Raw genomic sequence first — 20,833 nt, forward strand, 5'->3', positions numbered from 1 at the left:
GGTATGTCTCCTTGATGTTTCACATTATGATTACTTTAATGTTATTGCACTAAAATCATCACTGGTTATCAGGACACTTTACTCAACCTATGTATTAATAAATGGATGGCATAATGGTACCACTCAACAAGTCATTTTATTATTCAGACAAGAAAAAGAAAAAAGAAATAACACAATGCAGTATTTTAATATGCAATTTCCACGAGTACTCTATCATTAATTAAGTATTTTTATTTTATAAGAAAACAACTGCATCTTTTGCCATTGAAGTTATCAAGTATTTTGCCACAGCTAACTTAAAAGAATTGTAAAAACAAGACCAAAGTTCCTTCTGGAAAATATGCCTCTACTCGAGTACGTTTTTGGAGTAACTACTGGATTTGAACCCTGGAAGAAATGGTATGGTAAATTCGGGGTAGGCAGAATAACTAAGCTCACCATTCATCCAGCAATAAAGAATTCTAGAGGCAAAACCCCACTGATAAAGGAAGAGACTTGGCATAGGCACACTGGGCAAGTAGTACTGTTTCGAGCACAATTTTGTGTCAACTACCTCACCAATGGAAAAAAAGGTAAGCTATCATAAATAATGGAAAAAAAAATCTCACTATTTTCAGGTCTACTTTAGCTATCATAAATAGCAAGAACAAGCAGTTTCTGGTAGGTCACCTTTAAAATACCTAATATCCCCTGGTTTTACATAATTTATCTTCCATTTTCTGCCTACATAATTTACAACCAGCTTTAAAGCTCTCCTACACAGCCAAGATGAACACATGAAATTAGGAGACTGAAGTGGCCTGTGGAGGGCTATATGCTACATGCAACCAAATAAAGTGGATTACAATCACAAAAGAAACTCCAAGAACTCTTATAAATACATATCATAATAAACTCCTTTTTAAAATGTTATAATTTATAATAGTGATTTTTGCCTAGGAAGAAAAGGGCACATGAAGTCATTTTGTGAATATACATTTTTCTGACAACCCTTCCTTACTTCTCTTTGCTTTCTCATTATCACTAGCACACAAATACCTCGATTACTTGTGTTTCAACCAGGCCCTCTTGACAAGAACTTTCTTCCTGTTCTCTTTGATAAACAAATTTTGCAGTTGTGCTTAAACAAGTGGGGTGGCTAGAATAGTCAGGATTTGTCTCAAGATCCTAAGATGGCAAAAAGCTAGTCCTAAGAGAAGAGCTGCTTAAGGAGGCTATAACAAATCCCTTAGTTAATCATTTTAACATAACAACTAAATAGGAATAAAGCGGATCACCAAAAAAAAAAAAAAAAAAAAAAAAAAAAAAAAAAAAAAAAAAAAAACGTGGGCAGACCCAGGCTGACAGAATACAAATGAAAATAGCAGAATTAAATTACAACCTAAATGCATCAGGTGAGCTATCCTGAAAGACACCGAGAGGGACCCTACACACCCAGAAGGACTCCACTGCCATGACGAGAAAGAGAGGAAAACACTCCCACAGACGGTAAACAGGAGAGGGGTGGAAAGGGCTGGAGCTGGTCTTAGGGCGCATTCTCCACGCAAAATCAGTATGCCAGGAAAGGAACCCCTGCTCAGATACCAAACCACAAAGACAACAGAACAGGTACTGAAGATAAATAAAGTCACTATCTTCGGTAAATTAGTGTCTTATATATTAAAACAAACAAAAAGAAAAAAAACCCTCCTCAATGTAACACCAGAAGTTATTTTTCAAAAACTTGCTTGGAATATGTTTACTTTTCTTTTCTTTTTTTAAATAACCAATATTAGATCTCGGATTAATTGCACTCAATGTTAGATCTACTATTACATGTATGTTTGTTTCCTTCTAAAATACCACGTAAATATTAAGGCCTGAAAATAAGTGTAGCATATAATTAAACTAGCAGTATTTAATTACGCTGTAATAACAATGTCCTCAGGCTCCTCTATAGAAGAGTTTCCACAGGACTAAGTGGAAACATTATAAGCTCGTGCTCGTGCCGGGGAAAGCAACTGCAGCCTCCCTTTGCAGCCGCTACAGGCTACTGCACGCCTGTGCCAGCACCTGTGCTAGGGCAGCCTCGCGGCAACGTGGGTTAGAGAAGCGCGTGCGGTTAAATCTAACTCTGGGAGGGGGGAAGGAACAAGTCTGAGCCTGGAGCGCTTCCCCAGTTTGATGCCCTGCAGACAGGCAGAGAGGCTTTTGCGCTGCCCAGAGGAAAGCAGTGGGAAGCCCAGTGGAGCAGCCCACATGGTGGCACCTTTATGGATTGGGAAGAAAGTACGAGACACCCAAGCTGCTCAATTCTGCTCCCAATTCTGTCACTTGTCCCTTGTTTCACCTTACATTCTTTATTTACCATCTTGGCTTTTCAGTCTGTCTGCAAAACTGTATGTTAAATCTTTTAACACCTTAGAGGAAGACAGAAGTCTTTATAAGCTAATCTGATAGTCTTGAAGCGAGCTGTTTACATATGAAATACGACGGTAATCCAAGTGATAAACGGTAACAACCCACTATTCCAATTAGAGAGAGATAAATAAATAAATAAATCTTGTTCCTGGGATGTTAGTGGATAGAGTACAGTATTTCCTCAGGGGAGGAAATGAGGCAACAAGAATTTGTGGGGCACCTTTTGATGACCAGGAGTAGATGACCAATTCCTTCTAACACTAGGATAATTAGAAGTCCACACTCTTCTGGTATCCCTCTTGCTCCTACCTGATAGCTTCGTATGGAAAAAGAAAGCTGTTTTAAGGCAGGGCCAGCAAATTCATTAACACTCCAAATCCAGAGAAGAGCAAAACCACAAAGGGCTACCAAAATAACCAGGGCTGCTACCGAAGGAGCAAGTCAGAGCAGGTGCTAAAGCAAAAAGCTCCCTGCATTGGTACTCTATTGGGAATGCGATGTGTGTGGGGGAGGAGGGGGGCAGAAATAATAATAAAAAAAGTAGTTTCTGTCTGTCCCACTTCCTGTGCATAAGCATCTTCACTTGGTTTCTGTGCTTCTGACTCTAACCTCATACACCCTCAAAAGGAATTTCAAAGTCACTTTTCTGCTGGCAATTCAATATAAACCACAGCGTTGTATTTTCTGAGGTTTCAAATGTTCAGTACTGTAGTACATGGAAATATTTATCAGCATATGAACATACTACACTTGGGATCATTCTAAATCTGTAGATGATCTCCTGCTTTTATCTGTGACTATCAGAATTCAAGACATCACAGAAATACTGACTCTGTATGAATAAAACACCTCATTTTGTTTTCCCTAGATGCACAGGTTGAAACTGCATCAGAGAGAGAATTTCTCATGTGAGACACTGGCTTGCATTTTTACAGTTTGGGCTGAGCTGCAAGAGGTCAGTCCTGTGCAAGTTGTAAGAGCAAACAAATAAATGCAAAAGAAACAACTAGCCACAAAGAACAGAGACACAAATGCAGAAAGTCAGATAAAAGCAGGAAGAGAACACTTGGACTGTACTGTATCACCCCAATGTGTTGGAAAAAAATCAATTTTGGATTGCAGACACCAGCAGAGGCAGTATAATCATTTCACTGAAGTTGCTTGCTTTTGCCAAGACTGAAGAGGCAAGTGATGAGCCTTAAATAATATATTGCTATTACAGTCACTACTACTCGCTGAACTTCAAAGTCTTTTCTATAGATTATATAGACCAATACTACAGGACATGATTCCTTCCTCTCAATTGTCACATCCCTCAGCACTCCTACCTTCCCCCAAAAGAGAAAACAGAACTGAGAACAGACCATGTTTTTAAGTAATCAAACCAGTAACAGATTGGGATTGCAACAGCAATTTTGATAAGCATTTCCTCCTACCAGCACCTCCATTAAGCTGTGGGTGAGACTTATGTTTTCCTGATAGCTAAAGTCAAGTGTGCCAAGAAACAAACCCAGGCAACGTAATGGAGTGCAAAGGGGAACTGCCAACCAAAATAAAATTGCTGTGCTAGATGCACACAGTTGTTTGTGGTTTGCTTTGCTTGTGAGTTTTTGCTGTTTACAGGGGACGTAATTTTTTTTCTATAAGCAAACAAAACAATAGGCCTGAACAACAGTTCATAGGTAATATATAATTGTCAGTTAAAATGTTCTTGTAGATGAACCAGGCAGAGAGCAAGGCACAGTGTGCACAAAACTTCTCCAGTTCAGAAACTCTGCATAAAACCTAAAGACTGGCTGTTCCTGACATCCTCTTGCACTTGAATTTCCTCCTCCGTCTCCTAACATGTTGTACTTTCCTCTTTACACCATGCTAAGTTCCCTTCAGTTTAATCCCTGCCGTTCTGGCATCTAATTTTAATAATCACTTCCCTACTCAGTTGCCTCCACAGCCTAATTTATAGCAAACACATCGTTTCCTAGTCCTTGTTTACTCTCATAATACAGAGTTATGAAAGGGTGGCCAACGCTCCTCGCCACTGAGGCTGCACACCAAAATACCATCAGGTGAACACGAGAGCTCCCAGAACAGTCCACAGGCTGGTCTGAAGTCTCAGTGCACAGAAGATGGATTGGGTCTGTGGCAGAGGTCCCAAAGTGACCTCAGGCTCCTAACCTCAGCCCTCCCTGCCAGCTCATCCCCCGCGCTCAGGGGGAGTCGCCAATCCCATAGCAGCACCGGCCACATTCAGACAGGTCACTGTAAGAGTAAAAAGTTAATTGTCTTCCTTGGTGGGAGTCACTGAAAGTAACTGCAGAGGTTTATCATTTTGATGAAGGGCACAACTCTGGAAACTGAGAAGCAAAAAAAAAAAAAAAAAAAAAAATCAGAAATTTGACCAGAAGCTTTAAATCCCATCTAGACATCACATGACTCATGATGAAATTCACGAGAGTGAAGACATACTGGAACAGGGCGGGGGGGAGGAGTCCCAGTTCCCTTGGTGGGCTCACTCAGCTGTACAGAGATATGAAATGATTCACATTTAATACATGGCACCGTATCACAAATGCTAAACAGCAAATTAGTACTGTGTGGGGCCCAGAGGATGGGAGCTGTCAAGTCTGTGACCTGCCTGAACTGGCCCTAATGGCACCAGCATTAGAGTCAGTTTTCAATGCTCAAAGAGCAGCTGGCTCCAATACCAACCTTCTTCTGCATGCCAGCAAGGTGAGTGAAAGGCTTCTGCTACATTCTGACACTATGTTAGTGAAATTCAGCAGGCCCATTTCTCTTCCCCCTCCAAATATTGACACTTAACAAGAAAATACCTACGAAAATCAGGAGATGGTAGTGTATTAAACATTTTAAATGAGTGAACTGAGAGACATAATGCATGTAGTTCAGATAATCTTATCTAGATTTTACTCACCAGATAACACCCACTCGCAACAAAAACTTCCAACTCTTGTAATGGCTGAACAAACATGTCCAACTGTGAAATGACCCGTAAATGCTTTTTCAAGGACTAATTCTTCCAGCACACCTACTTAATGTTTGTTTTCAGAATGAACTAACTTTGGTTGCTGTTGAAGCATTAATTCCCCAGACTAGTTAACAGTTAAAATCCGTAATAACCACATAACTGAAAAAAATAGTGAGTGCTCTTTCATGAACTGAATCTCTATGTGTTCCAAAAGGTGTAAAAAAGATGAAAACAAAACAAATGCAACAAATCTCACCCCGTGCTATCAAACCTGATCAAGAAGACATAATGAAACACTATTTACTCTCAATAGTTCTCTGTAACCCTTTGTTCAGACTGTCCATAAGCACATACAGCATAATGACTGCAGAGAGCAATATCCCGCTTTTAGTGAGAACCAGCCTCAAACAAAGCTACGTGCTGGGGGTTGGGGGCAAATAATAATAATACTGATAGCATCGGTTCAGGGAGACTCTCTGGTGCTCAGAACTATACTGCAATCTCCACAAAGATCTGCAAGCAGGTCATTCTTCCTGAACCATCAGGGATACTTATCTTTCTTGATGCTTAATAGAAAATTTCACCTGGCAGAGATTTTTCCCCTGAAACACTGCACAGCTTCAGAACAGATGGGTTACAGTTCTCCTATCATCTGCAGACATCAGCAACTGCTTATCACAACAGCTTCTGGCGCTCGCTCCTGGTCCCGCCGTCCTTGACGTCCTGTTGCCATTTAATACTTTCAGAACTGCATCCAATAACGTATGTTGATATTAACACATAACGCGCACCTTGATTTCCCAAACTGAGAAACTTTATCTAGCTGAACACTTTAGCTGAGCCATGAGGCCTAAGGAAGTTATGCATTAATATCTGAAGTTACCAATTATAGCTGTGATTTTCCCCTGAAAACAAAATTCATGGTACAAAACTACTTGGGGGAAAAGTAAATAGCAACAGAGTAAGATTTTTATGCCTTCCACAAATCATTTGACAAGAAGCAGAGGGAAGAGAAGAAAGGGGGGAAAAAAATCAATCAAAAAGTCTGTAGCAGATAACTGAAGATACAAAGAGAAAAAGGGAAAGAAACTGCACACTCCCTTCAGTTTTAAATATCTGGAGAAAGTTCATGGGGAGAATCACATTGGAGCTCTACAAGCTCCCTTATCTCAGAAATTGCATCCTCTGACTTAATAAGGTGTAATAGCCAGTGTGTGCCAGCTGGGGGGGGGGGGGGGGGGCGGGAGGGACCTATCCAGAAACACACACTTATCACAGGCCTTATATTAAAAACGGAATTGTTACAGTTGCACTGAATTGTTAACTCGGAGTTCAACAAAAGAAAAATTCATATTCTTAAAGCAGCGCTGCCTGCTACTGTTCTGAACTTTCCCATTGGCTGACTTTATGACCCACTAGGTACTTTTCAATTTTTTTGAGCTGTTTATGGTAAAAGGCCAAACTGGTTGGTGGAGGGGGGAGCGGGTCAGTTGGAATATTAACTGCCCAAGAAGCAAAAACCTGTGGAAATAAATAAGCAGCAACCTTTCCTCTTTTAATTAAAAAAATTAAAAAATAATAAAAAAGCAAAACACATCTCTGCCAATACCTCTTGGTAAAAGTAATTTAAAAAATAAGATTCCCCAACTTCTTCCACCAAACTGCAGCATGCTGTAGATTAGAACACCAAGGAGCAGACAAGAAGCAGGCAGTGCACCTATGCAAAGGAAAAACTCAAGAATACCAGGGCTAACTGGAAAGACATTTCTTTTCTTGCTTTTGCAATGGTACACAGCAGCAGCCCAACCAGAAAACTCCAGGAATGCAAGCCTAGAAATTCTCTTTTAAGTTAAGTATTACACAACTGCTCTTGAAAAAGAAAACAAGTAGTGCTACAACTGGATCTCATACTTACCGTAAGTTAAGAGAGAGCTTACAGTATAATCCTTTAAAGATATGTAGAATGGAAACATCATACAAGCAGCATTACCAGTGCTGCCTTGCCACTGAAGTTGGTCCCGACAGCTGCATCTGCATTCTTACAGGAGGGAGGTGGGTACAGCATTCCCAGAGCACCGAAATCCAGCTTGCAGCTAGCTTCATTGAGCTATGTGAAAAGTCTGATTTCGATGCAGAAGATGCATATAGAGCTTTTTTTTTTTTTTTTTCTGTACGAGAGCTTTTCTGAGCACAAAACTTTAAACAGTTGATCCAGAATTTAAACGTTAGGTAAAACATTTGCATGAGAGTAAATTTACAACGAAAGTAACAATACATTTACACCTATTTCTGTTTAAAATATGATGGTAAATCATATTTTATGATTAAATTAAAAAAGAGTATAGATCAATATATTTAAATTTGACATCTCAAGTTACATTCCTAATCCATATTTAGCAGTATGAATGAAATCCTGTTACAGAAGACCATTCCTATTTTGGGAAGTCTTATGCACACTTTTTATTTAATGTGAAAAGGAAAGCATTTAAATGACTTCCTGAATCAGGAGGGACCCAAGTACACTGACCCTTAAAGGCACTGGATGTATCCCTTTGAAGGAGATCCTTATGAAATCAGTTTTATTTACAAAACTAAATAATATTTTTCTTATTTTACAAGATGTTATCAAAGATAGTTCATTGTTATCTGTAAATAGATCTTTAACAAACCCACACACACATAGTGGTTTTGCAGAAGTAAAAAAAAAAATAGCCATAAAATACTTACTAAATAGCAGTTCATATCAGGAACCAAAATCTACCATTAAGTATGCAAGATTATCATGCATGTACATGCATCTGGTTATTAGATTTTCTATTCTACTATATTGACTACATGTTAAATTGTCATTCAGAAGTAAGTTTTTATTTAATATGCATTCAACACTCATCTAACTCATAAGCTTTGACATTCCCAGCTCTGAGATTCCCTTGCAGGTTACAACTTGTCAAACCTTTTGCCTTACATTGAAATCATTCAGTTTGCTTTCAGCAGTTGCAAAAATATTAATGTAAATACAGGTTAGAAATCAGGATCTTCACTTACAAGAGCATTACTCTGGTATTGCAAGAAAGAAATCTTGCTCAAAACCAAGTTATTGCTGCTGTACATCAGGCTTCAAAATGAAAACAATAAATGCATGTGGGACCCTAAAGGACTTGTAAGCTCATCTTTTAGAAATCCAACCAAGTAATGCTGAATATACGCTGAAATAATACATGTATCCTTAGAATGAAAATAGAGTGTAATATAAAGCTAGCTTTTCTTTCATTCCCTGGTAACAACTCTCCTCCCACATCCTAGTGACAGGAGCCAAGAATTAAGAGAATGGAATTCATGAAAAAGCAATGTATAAAACATTTCAAAAATCAGTGTATCATTAGCACCTATGAGTCTATACTTATTCAAAAGGCCTCACATTAATCTTTCATGTAAATAAGACATTTTCTTGACTTGTAAAAGTAAACAGGACATAAAAGAATGGAAACAATTGGGTTTTTGTGCATTAAAAAAAATTATAGAGAGCAGTATTTAGTCTTGGCAGACTCTCCTCCTCCCCGAAACCAGAATTCAGTTCTCTTATCAGGTATGAAATGAAACTACAGCTCCAAGTGGAAAATTAGGACCTGATCTTGTAAAAACAAACAGCTTCCTCTTATAACATGGCTCAAAGACAGACAATAAACTCCAGCCCTTAAGCGGTGCCTTCTATAGTGTGGCCTGGAGAATTGCATTGATGTTGCTCAATTAGCCATGAGAAAAATGCTAGGAAAAATGGAAAATAATCTAGAACAAACAGATTAGATCCGGAGATATCAGTCATAATATTTTCTTCCTTCCTGCATTCTCTCCCCCTTACTGCTCCCCTCCCTGCCAAGTATTTGTACTAAGAGCAGATTTCCCATCTTCTCTCTTTCCAATTGGAAATCCAAGGGCGAGAGGGGGGAAGAGAAATAAAAAGAAGGGGGAGGATTGACTATCTCTGCACATTCATCATGAAAGTTTCCAGGCACAATAAACCCTGTGGGCATGGAAAAAATGTAACAGTGCTTCTTCATCAGGCTTGAGGTTGCTGGAAGATAATCAGTAAAACATGTCTTGCAGAAATCAGATGAAAAGCTTAGAAGTATTTCAGAAGAAAAAAGAAATCCACCAAATGATGCAAAAGGACTGAATTCAGATGGGGGAATGAGGATTGGGAAAACAGAGCAGGGGACTGTTTGCCCAAGAAACACTTCAAGAAGGCACATCAAGTTGGACTTTTTGTGACTAGACAGACACCTACTTGTTCTGCAGAAAATTCTATTTTAAGAAGCTTTTGTCTCTTATCAATCAGGCACATGCATCGCTACTGGATGATGTGAGCAGCTGTGCCCTCAAAGGATCACAGTGATCTACCTTTTGATCTTGAAAAATCATTCACTTCATGTGTATAAGATGAAAATTTCTTTACCTTGCAACTTTCAGGCTTTCCTACCTAACATCACCCCAGCATCAGACTTCTTTGTGGTGCATCTGTAAACAACCAGAACTTTACTTCTAACCACATCAGGAGCACACACAAATACACGAGGAAGGATGTACAGCTGGCCTAGAAAGCTATGACATGCAACACCCAGAGCTGTGCTGTTGAAAAAATTTGAGCATTCTCCCCCAAATCACCTTCTTTGAAATCTGTCATCATTTGTACTGATAACCTTTGTCCTCACAAACCACCACAAAAAGTTCCAGGTAAATGCAGCTGGTGAGATGTTGTCTATTTTGCACTTCAGGTGGTTGATCTGAGCTGTGAACTCCAGAGGGAACTACTTATACTCAGCTGTGTGATATACTCAGCTTGGGTCCTCTGCCCATTTTGGTTGGACACCAACATTGGCCTTTGAGAAACTAGACAGAAATACTATCATATCCCCTACGTAGTATCTCATGGAATTTCCTCTCCCAAAGGCTGGAATAGTACTAGCACATAATACAAAATACAGATGAAAAGTTGGTGCATTGCCTAAGAAACCTTCTATGAAAGTTGTGACACATTAAGGACATTCCTAAGCTGACAGTAGCAGCAATATGATAAAAATTCCTGAAAAGAGCCAACTATTTTTTCACATTTCTCTGTGGGAAATATTACAAAGGACCATGTGTGTTCCAACTGAGTTCCTGATATAGGATGAGACTTTTCAGTTACTCTGAAAACTAGAGAAGTTCAGTAAGTATTGTGAATTATCTACTAAAATATTTGAGCTCACCAGGACACCAACAATCTCTTCCCCAAGGACAGCACCTATATAATGTGTGAGGGATGAACAGCAGTCCAAAGCGTTCTAATAGCTATTTGCAACTAAACAATATAGGTATTGAAATAGATGGATAAGAGCAATCTTACTTGAGACACAAAGCATTGAGATACAGCTCAGGAGAGCTTATGTCAACACTCGTTGGGCAAAACTCCTTTCAGGATAATGAGAATGAACAGGCTCAAAATGCTAAAAATAGCTCCAGGTTCTTTCCTATCACGAAGAATTTGGAGCAGGAATCAGAATCTCTCGCCCTCTGTCACCCAAGAGACTGCTGTCAGGTAAATGCCATAACAAGAAGCACCTTCCCCCTTGCACACTGTATTGACCATAAATAAATAAATAAATAAATAAACGTGAAGTCACAGTAATTGCCTTGAGTTAGATGCACTCAGTAAACTGTGATACAGTGAAATTAGTTTCCATCAGGCTATTTCTTTTCCTCCAAGACTGTATCTCTTTTTAAGTGCATACCACATGGTGACCGTACAAAAGGTCAACAGAAACTACCTGAGTGACAAGGAAACCAGAACACTGTTCTCTGCTCATCACTGCATTAATAGAAGCTTATAACATCTACCACTGAATACGATGAAGACTATGACAGTGAGAAAGAGTCTTTGCAGATCATGAAGTTTTCACTGGGAGAAATAAAAGTCATAAGCAAGGAAATTAGTTTTCTCTCACCTAGGTAATCACATTATTTCTGGAAAGCACTGAGAGCCACTTCCCTAGGAGAGAAAGGCATTTCAAAGTAACATAAATCCACTTAGCAAGAAATAAAAATGGATCCTAACTTTATCTGTTTCCTTTGTCCAGCTCAAAGGCAATCCAGAGAACCTTAAAGCTCAGCAAATGGCAAATCCCAGCAACTGTGCTGGTCAGTAGCTGACATACCTTAGTCATGTAGCAGAGGCACAGCCTTCAGCCACAGAGACAAGCCTGGAAAAGGTGGAGCAAGGAAGAAAGCCACTCTAAGCTTAAGGAGGCAATAAATTCAAACAAGAGACAGCCTGTCCTCACTGCAATGTTAATTCAAGCATTGCCTCAGCCTATGCACACAGACAAAAACCTTCAACTTAAATTAGGTGGTACTTTAACCCTAAGCTGGCTGGTGCCGGGGCACAGTTCAAACACAGGTGACTCTTGCACTTGCAATGCAGCAAGGCCCTAGCAAATGCACCCTTGCTAACCTAGTCATCTCTGTGGCTGGACTACTGTTTAACAGTAAGAACATAAAAAGGGGAAAAAAACAACAACAAAAAAAAACCCCAGGTTGCATTCCGCTGAAGATCATCTGCGTGATCTCTTATCTCTAACAGCAGCCAGGAGAAGTCCAACAACAAGGCAGGCATGGAACAGCACTCCTCCAGCATACTCCCCAGCTTCCAGCGCGTGGCAGCTTGGGGATTTCCTGAGCCAAACATGGTGTCTTTGTATTTAACAGTTCTCAGTGCAACAAAACACACCAAATAACCTTTATGTAGAAAGATGACTGCAAGCAATCCAAAGGCCCGAAGAAGAAATAAAGGCAAAGGAACATCAGAATAGAAACTGCAATATCCTCGGCAAGGAAAAAAAAAAAAAAAAAAAAGAAAAAAAACTATAAAAATTCAATCCAAGTTTTGGATTATTCACTATCCTCTGAGAATCAGAATTAGTTTTTCATCAGTTTTTCCTTTTCAATTTATGTAATCACAAGATAAGAGACAGAACCATTACTCAGAAGTTCACCCTAATCAGCCACAAGGATGTTGATTCTGCTATGCTGGGAAGAGCCAACGATGCAACGATGCATTTTTCCATTAAAGGATTTCAGAAGGAGAACAGAATCTTTTGCAGACTCAAATCTTTAAGGTGATCATAACTTAGTTGGTAATTGATTATGCTTTAGTTTAGTCTTTAATACAGTGTTTATCATCCTGACAATACATAAAAGAAAATCAAAACTCATTTATACTTTGCATTTTTTTCTTCTTATCTGCTTTCAAAACCTACAGAGTTTAACAAAATGCAGTAGCAATTTGATACTATAACCGCGCTATACCGAAGCTTTCACAACAGAAACTAATAAATATGTAACAGGGCACTTTCAAGAAACAGAGCAAGGAAAAAAAATTATTTTTCCCCCTCAAACTTCAGTGTCTCTCTCAATATTCTCCCACTACTGCTTAACAAACTTTTTGAACAAAAACAGTGCTGTCTTTAAGTGTTAGAAATGTAAGTGACATGAGACTCCTACCGAGCTGTTGTGTGTATGAATTTCTATTTTGCATGTCAGTGTCCTGATACCTAGCTTTTTCAGTGTTAATTCTCCCAATGACTAGATGGTTTGACATCTGCATTAGATGATCATTTTTTGACTCTTTATCACATAGCAGTAGATTTTAAGATCCTGATACTGACTAATTCTTAATACCGCCAAAGAATAAACTGTTTATACCATCCAAAAATATCATTTAGAGCACTTCTATCACTAATTTTAATTTATAGCATCATCTTAATATTGAATAGATAGTGGCATTAATGTAATGCAAACTGATAAACAAAAGCACAAAAATCTAGCTCTCTATAGTCTAATAGAGTAACATTCCTTAAATGCTGTATCCAGAGGTTCTTACTTTCTGCCTGCATCCTGCCAAACCTAGCTCACGCGGGCAGTCCTGCTGATTTCAGTTAGCACTATCTATTGAGTAAGGTTACTCACACAAGAAGGAATTTGCAGGTCTAGACCCCTCTGGCTTGATTTATAACCATGAAGCACAAGTCTAGTAGTAATTTAACACTTACGCTTCCACAGTCATTCTTGCAGTCTGTTCATCGCAATCTTCGTCTGAGCTGCTACATGTTGCGTCAGAGTCGAGATCCTTCTCCACGCGAGAGAGCAGCCCTCCAGCAGAAAGTGCAAACCCCCGGATTTCACCCGGTGCAATGCAAAATCCGTTCTGTATGTCTTTGTTTGAACTATCCTCCAAAGTAGCTGCGCTATTTTCTGGCCAACCTTCATTGCAACTAAGGGAGCTACTGTGTGAAAATGTGGTTGGTTCGTGGAAAACCTTCATTCTTTGTAGCTGATGTTTCACAAAGCATTTCAGCTGCTGATCACAGTGTTTGATAACATGCTTTGCCAGGAGCATTTGTAAACGCTTCTGAGTTCTTTTGGCGCGACTGATTTCCATTTGTTGCTTAGTGACACACTGGAGCAAGCGAGCATACACCTCATCCCGAGCACAGCTCACAACCCCTTCTGAAGGCCTGTGAAGAATTTGGTGCAATAAATCCCCCTTTTTTGTTTCGGCACAGACTTCCAGAGCCCTACCCAAAAACCCATTCTTCTTGCACCATTTACCACTTAAAAGCTGCGTTTCTTCTGTGCCACTGGATTCGGTCACACTTGAATCCAAAAGTCTTTGCATTTCTGCCAAATTTGGAGATGTGATCTCTGGAAAAGTTTCCCCCTTGACCTGCTGCTCAGGTTGTGAACAACTAATCTGCCCGAATGATGTGTCAGCACCGTTACACAAGGAATTCCTCATCCTGGAGCAGTCGGGCTCTCCAGATTGCCTTTGCTTACCGCTTTTGTTGCTAAATGCAGAATTGGTACCCATTAACAAGACAGACTGATAGTGCTTGGAGGACTGTGGAGAACCAAAATGCTGCCCACTTAGGAGATCATTCCTGAGGTCCTGGGGCTCAGCCGTGGGGAACCCCAGGACAGAGCACGTAATCCGTGCGATGGGATCCTCTCGTATCGCCTCTTCCACTGCTCTGGAATTTTCCATGCACAAAGTTGTATCAGACTCCATAGCTCTAGAGGACAAAGAAGGTGACAAGTGGATACCATGACCTTTTGTTGCTGCCTCTCTGAGGGCTGGTGTCATTATAGCTACTGTACGTAGTTTACAGCAAACCTGAAAATAACATGCGCTGTGTAAATTTTCTCATTTTAACAACATTGTATACATAAAACAATTCTGTCAGGTATTTCACTTTTAAATCATTTCAGAATTATTCAAAGATGCTACAGAGAAAGCAAATTATCTAAAGAGCACAGACAGATCGTGTACCCTCGCGAGTCAAACAAGTACAATCTAATTTTTCTTTATGTCATACAGAGGTTGTTTCAAGTGCAGTAAAACCTTTAATGTCTCAGGGGACTAAGTGTTCATACCTCATTGCATTTCGGATTCTTTTACTCTGAGAAGACCTCCAAAGCTCAATATCTAACTTTGCCTAAACTGAAAAATGTTACTATAAGCCATAAGACTGGAAGGATGCATTTAAAAAGTATGCGTGCACACACACACACACACACAAAGACTCCTAGAACTGTGGCTGCATTTTGTTTTAACCTGCTCTGGAGTTAAGTATTGCTTTGAATTATATATTCAGTTTTTATTCAGGTTTTGAGTCAACAAGAGTATCAGTTGGTTAGAGCACGGTGCTAATAATGCCAAGGTCATGGGTCCAATCCCCGTATGGGCTACTTGCTTGAGGGTTGGACTAGATGATCTCCAGAGGTCCCTTCCAACCTTATCAATTCTATGATTCTATGAAGAGTATCACAGAAATGGCAGGTAGGCAGCTAGCTAACAGAAGTTCAGCAAGGCAGACCACTTGATGAATCTCTGCAACAAACTCATGGTTACTATTCAGAGAAATAGACTGGTTTATCAAATGCTTGTTACATATAAACTTAAAAAAAATATACTCTATACACCCACAAATGCACTTTAGGAAGCAATCACCAAGGCTGACATTTTAAAAACAGATATCTTTAAGTTCTAAGTGTTTCCTACAACCTTTCCTGTGCTTTGTATCCAGTTCTTCTTTACTCACTGGGCACTGTTCACATAATAAAAAACAACACACTCATAACTCCTTGTAAACAAAAATTCTTTGTTTTTACTCAATCTCCTCAGCCAGTGGATTGAAGCACATTAGATGAACGGCTCCCAAACTTCTGGGATCAAAAGACCAGTATCAAACCTTCCCCACTGCCAGTCAGCAGCTTTGCTGCCTTAACATATACTATTTCACAGCCCACAGTGCAAGAATCTTTGTTTTATACCATACCTTCAAATTTGTTTAGGAGATTATTAAAAATATCCCAAAAGAGATTTGCTTGGATGTGGCCTGCAGAAGCCTGTAAGATAAGCTACTGTCTGTTCTTGATTAAGAACAAATCCAGAAACAGGAGAACAGCAGCAGAAGTGACTGGAGCACAGTATTGCGAGTATTTTCTGTTTAATCTCTCTACTACTTGACTACCTTTTCTACCACCTTCTTCGAGTATCTTCATTTTTTTTGATCTCCACAGCAAATGCCTAGCTAAGGAATTTTCAATCCACCGATCTTGTAAGAGGTCAACACTTGAGTTCATCATTTACGGATCTTAAGAAAAGCAAACTCACGGTCTGTAAGCTTGGTTTAGTTTTAACCGAAGCTTTGCACCTTCAAAGTAAAGAACAGTAAGGTCGGACATGGAAATAAAGAGTTTAGAAGCACTAGTACTTTCTCCTTAGCCCTCAGGACACCAAGCAAAGCATGAGGAGCCACATGCGCGGGTCCTTACACCCAGGACTGCCCGTATGCAGCATACAGCTTCTGTTGCTCCACATGCCTGTCTGCTGGGAGGCTCTTGTAACTCGACAGCACTCTCAGCACCAGCTTGACGCGTGGCTTTTTGTCTTTCCACTTTTGTAACTACAACATTTTCAAATTCATCTTAAAAGAACTAGCAGGTGCAAGATTATTTTTAAATCCAAGAGAATATAGATTCACTCTGATGTCTCCTCTGTTAACAAATGGTAAAGGACTGAAGTAAAAGTGATTTAGCACTGTTAAAATCAAGGAAAAGTGAACTGCATCTTCTCTGAAACTACCACCTTCTCTGTGGGTTTGCTATAGACTCCAGAGCAAGTTCTCATACTAAATCTTTCCCTGGGAACCCCAAGAAGATCTCTCAGAAGCACACTGTCAGTGGGATACCTAAGTATACTGAGTAATGAGATTATAACCTCTATCTTAACCATCTTCCTTAACCCATACTGTTTAACAATAATGGGTTATTACCCTTGAGAACCAGAAAATGTCCACACATAGTGTAGCTATTACTCAAACAAATGAGAAGACTAGAGACAATTTGCTTATTTTACATTTATATATATATATATATATATATATATATATATATATAAAAAAGCGGCATAAAATTTTCAGACAGAAGTGTTGCGTTTCAACCTGGTCACATTCCCTCAAATACCACATATAATGCTGCAATTTGAAATTGAATTGCAATTTCAAATTTCCTAAATTGCAATGAATATCATTGCAAATATCAAATTACTTAAAGGCATTTTTGAGTTTTGAAAATTTTCTTCTTCTTCAAGGGAAAAGGGGAGAGGAGAGAAAAATCAAAGTACTCTCTAATTAAACCACTAACATTAAACTAAAGCACGCTAGACAACCACTAACTAATCAGGAACTCCTGACATAAGCTGTTTAAATTATAATATAGCTAAAAAACAAAGAAAATGCTTTCCAGAACTGAAATCTATTAACTTCCTACTGAAGAGCTTGCAAGCCTCACAAATTGCTTCTGCCCTGAAGACACTCCAGGTGTGTTCCTCTAATCTCAGTGACATTTAATAGAATTTAAAGGCTGGTACTGTCCCAGTCTCCAGCCTTAATTACCAAGCTCTCAGCATTTCTCTACAAAGCTCATAACAAAAAAGTCATTGATATATAAGCAAAGTATCATGTAGAAAAAGGTTTTAAAAAAATGAGTGTAAGTACTTGGCTCCATAAAATTGTAAAATTTTAATGTTTACAATCTAGGGATATTTTATTTCATTTTGGCAGAAAGCAGCAAAAATGATTTCACTACACTGATTGAATAAGAGCCTCCAGAGCCAAGACTACTACCTCTTGCAATTACAAAAAAATGAAAGAAATTTAAAAGAAAAAGGAGTGGGAATGGAGGGGGAAATCATGCAATATGGTATCTAGGAAGAGACTGTAATTTCATTCCAGAAAAAACTTTTCTGTCACAGGTAAACCTTTTTAAACATTTTTTTTCCAGTGTCTAATACCCGAGGTTTCTCATCCCAGTCTGCAGGCTGCTGCTTTTGCTCAGGTGCTCTTTCACTTCCCCACTCTCCCAGCCTACGGCTGTCACTTTGTCACACACTGCTGCAGACACTGCTCTGGAGGGCTTCTGCGTCCGTGGGAGGGGATTTGTTTTTTAATATTTCTCAGTTTCTGATATATTGGTTTTCAATTACAGAAATTAGGGGAATGTAAAACTCCTCTATACCAGCCTATTGTTCTTCTCTCCTTGTAAATCAAGTCACTCTTTGTCATCTCAAGTATCTGAAACCTTGTTAATAACAAGGTCTCTGCAGACAGTAAGATTTTTAAGTTTACTATTTTTTTGCTTTCAAATTCAGGAGCTTGCTTTGCCTACAAATAATATTCCAATTTAATATAGCTAAACTGTTTCCAGTTTCCTTGTACATTAACAATATTTCATATATATGAACTTCCAGTGTTTATCATCTGTTTGTACAGATCTTACAGACAGCAAAGTGCTTCAAAAGCAAAAAAAAAAAAGTTATGGCAGCAATTTTTTCATGTAATACCCAAAATTAAGATTCCCCAAGCCATGCCCTAAGGGAGGCATCTGCTTGAGTACCCTTTACCTAGCTCCAAATTTTTACAAAGCTCCTTAGATCATAACGATCTTTAAGAATTCATCCCTCTTGCAGATCCATTTGATCCTTGTTAATGAATTTCAAGCCACTGGCTGTAAAAAAAGACAAACAGCTCAGCAGCATAATCTTCACTTCCTCACAAAATAAAGTTTGCAGCAGCGACCACAAAAGAGATACTGGTCTCACTGGATATGCCCTGGTTAGGAATATCACACACAAAAAAGGAAAGATTGTATTGAACACACTTGGGACTGCTCCTTAAAAAAAAAAAAAAAAAAAAGAAAAGAAAAAAAAAGTCTAAGTAGGTAACTTTTATTTTCAGTTCAAAAGCAGTACAGTTGCTCATGGCGGGTATTTAAACTTTTCAGTATTTTGTTCTATTAATAGATCAAAAAAAAGGTCTATGTGGGGAGTCTCAGCTTTCAGCAGTGCTCACTGTGCAGTCAGTACTATATGGATAAAATTGCAAGCTCCAGTATTTCCACTCCCCAGAAGATATATACATAAATTCCTCTTCTTTGAAAAAACACACACCTAAAAAGGATTTCTCTTTGAACAGTAAAAGAACTCAATTTAAGACAGACCACCCAAACAGTTTTAATCATAAAAAAACATCAAAAAGGACACACGTCAAGCGGAACTCATTAGTATTCATTTATGATAAAAATCCGTGACTCATTAAAATCTCTGAACAAAGTTATTTTTCTCGTTCTTCAGCAGTGCCTCTGAACAGACGATCACATATGATATCCAAGCTTATTATCATTCCATCAACTAATTCCTGTTCAATCAATAATACTAAATCGTACACTTTCAGCAGAATATCCAATATCATTTTTAAGGTATGCTAAAATTAAAGACTTTTTGCATTAAATAATCCACACACACCTCCCTAAAAATGTTACATATGTCTCTAATATAAATATTTGTAATGCTTTTAGATCCATTGTTATGTCCGTATTGACATTTCAGTTATCCTTTTTAATTTCGTTTTTGAAGAGGACCATAAAACCTGTTTCTAAACAAGACCAGTTCAGCTCCTAGACACTAGTAAGATGACTGGAATTTTAACTCCCCACATCATTTACAGTATTTCACGATGCAAACCAACAAGGTGGGAGAGTCAAGCCTGCTTTCTAAGTCAGTACACTTACTAGCAATAACATAATGCTTTATCCAGTTCTGTTTTTTTTTATTAAGGGGAAAAATGAAATCCAATGCTCTTTTGGCAGAAAACAAACTCTAGTTAGTCACTGGATTTTGTTCTTAGGTCTGCTGCATTGTTTCTCATCGCTGAGTATCAAGTATCTTGTTATGTTTTATTTTGGGAAATGCTTCAACATTTTGCAAACAAGGAGCCAATGAACTAAGCAGACTAGAAGACTTGCTCGAGACCACACAATAATTCGAAGCAAAAGCTGAAAGACGCACCTGGATTTGAGGCTCGGTGCAGAACTTCATACTCTGCTTCACTAAACACGTTTACCTTACAAGCATGGGGTCTCCAGTTTGGGAAAGCAACTTGGGGAGATGCACTGAGCACCCTGTCACTCACCTGGAGGCGGCTGTGGTTATCAGCGACAAATTTCAGCCCAAAAGAAAACTGCATATGAGAAAGCATGTCCAAGCTTTCCATATGTCTACTGATGCTAACATTAGAGGTAGTAATAACAATAATAAAACTCCAGTGTATTGCGATAACGTGCAGCAGAGGCAGAGCCGAGCAGGCCTCGCCGGCGCGGCAGGGGAGGGGAGGGGAGGGGAGGGGGGCGGCGGCGAGACCCGCCCCACACGCCGCGCGGCCCCGTCCCCCGGCCCCGCCTCACTGGGCCGCGGCCCCGCCCCGCGCCCCAGACCGTTAGCCCCCCCCCGCCCCGCCCCCACACCAGTCTCCTCCTCGCGCATGCGCGCGGCCCCTCGGCGGCGCCACCGCCACGGGAAGCAACCGCCACCCGGCCCCGCTCTAACCCGCCACCCCCACCCCGGCCACCCCGCGCCTCAGCGCGGCGCTTCCCGCTCGCGCGCAACGGCGGCTACCCAGCAGCCCCGCCGCCCGCCCCGGCCCCCCGCCCCGGCAGAGCCCCGCGCTTGCCTCCGCCCGCCGGCCTCTCCACAGCGGCGCCGCCGCCGCCTCCAGCCCGCGCGGCGCGGCGCCCGGCGCGGCTCCCACTACCGCTGTTGAACAGTCCGCGCCCAGCTAAAGCGCCGCTCGGGCGAGGAGGGCGGAGCCGCCGCCGCGGGGGGAGGGGGCCGCGCCGCCGAGGGCAGGAGCGGGGCGGCGCCCAGCCAATCCGCCGCGCCTGGGGGCGGGGCCGGCGGCAGGGGCGGTGGCCCGCCATTGGCGCGGCGCCCGACGGCTGGGGCGGGGGCGCGCGCCCGCGCTCACACCCCCCCCAGCTGCGCGCGCGCGCGCCACTCCGCGACAGGCCGGGGCGCGC

General features: G+C 40.5%; 1 protein-coding gene across 5 annotated transcripts in view; it reads right to left on the minus strand.

Moving 5' to 3' along the window:
- The window catches only part of KANSL1L (KAT8 regulatory NSL complex subunit 1 like), a 60,974-nt gene extending 40,421 nt beyond the window's left edge, over positions 1-20,553 (minus strand). For all 5 annotated transcript variants that reach the window (XR_009958837.1, XM_062579285.1, XM_062579286.1 and 2 more), the window contains exons 1-2: positions 20,488-20,553; positions 13,471-14,591 (exon numbers count right to left, since the gene is read on the minus strand). Coding sequence is in view for 4 of the 5 variants with exons in the window: in XM_062579285.1 (XP_062435269.1) it covers positions 13,471-14,561 (1,091 nt within the window). In the remaining variant the exon portion in view is untranslated. The remainder of the gene's footprint in view (positions 1-13,470; positions 14,592-20,487) is intronic.
- Between the last annotated feature and the right edge of the window lie 280 nt (positions 20,554-20,833).

Source organism: Rhea pennata, chromosome 6 (assembly GCF_028389875.1).
Source record: "Rhea pennata isolate bPtePen1 chromosome 6, bPtePen1.pri, whole genome shotgun sequence".
Classification (NCBI taxonomy): Eukaryota; Metazoa; Chordata; class Aves; order Rheiformes; family Rheidae; genus Rhea; species Rhea pennata.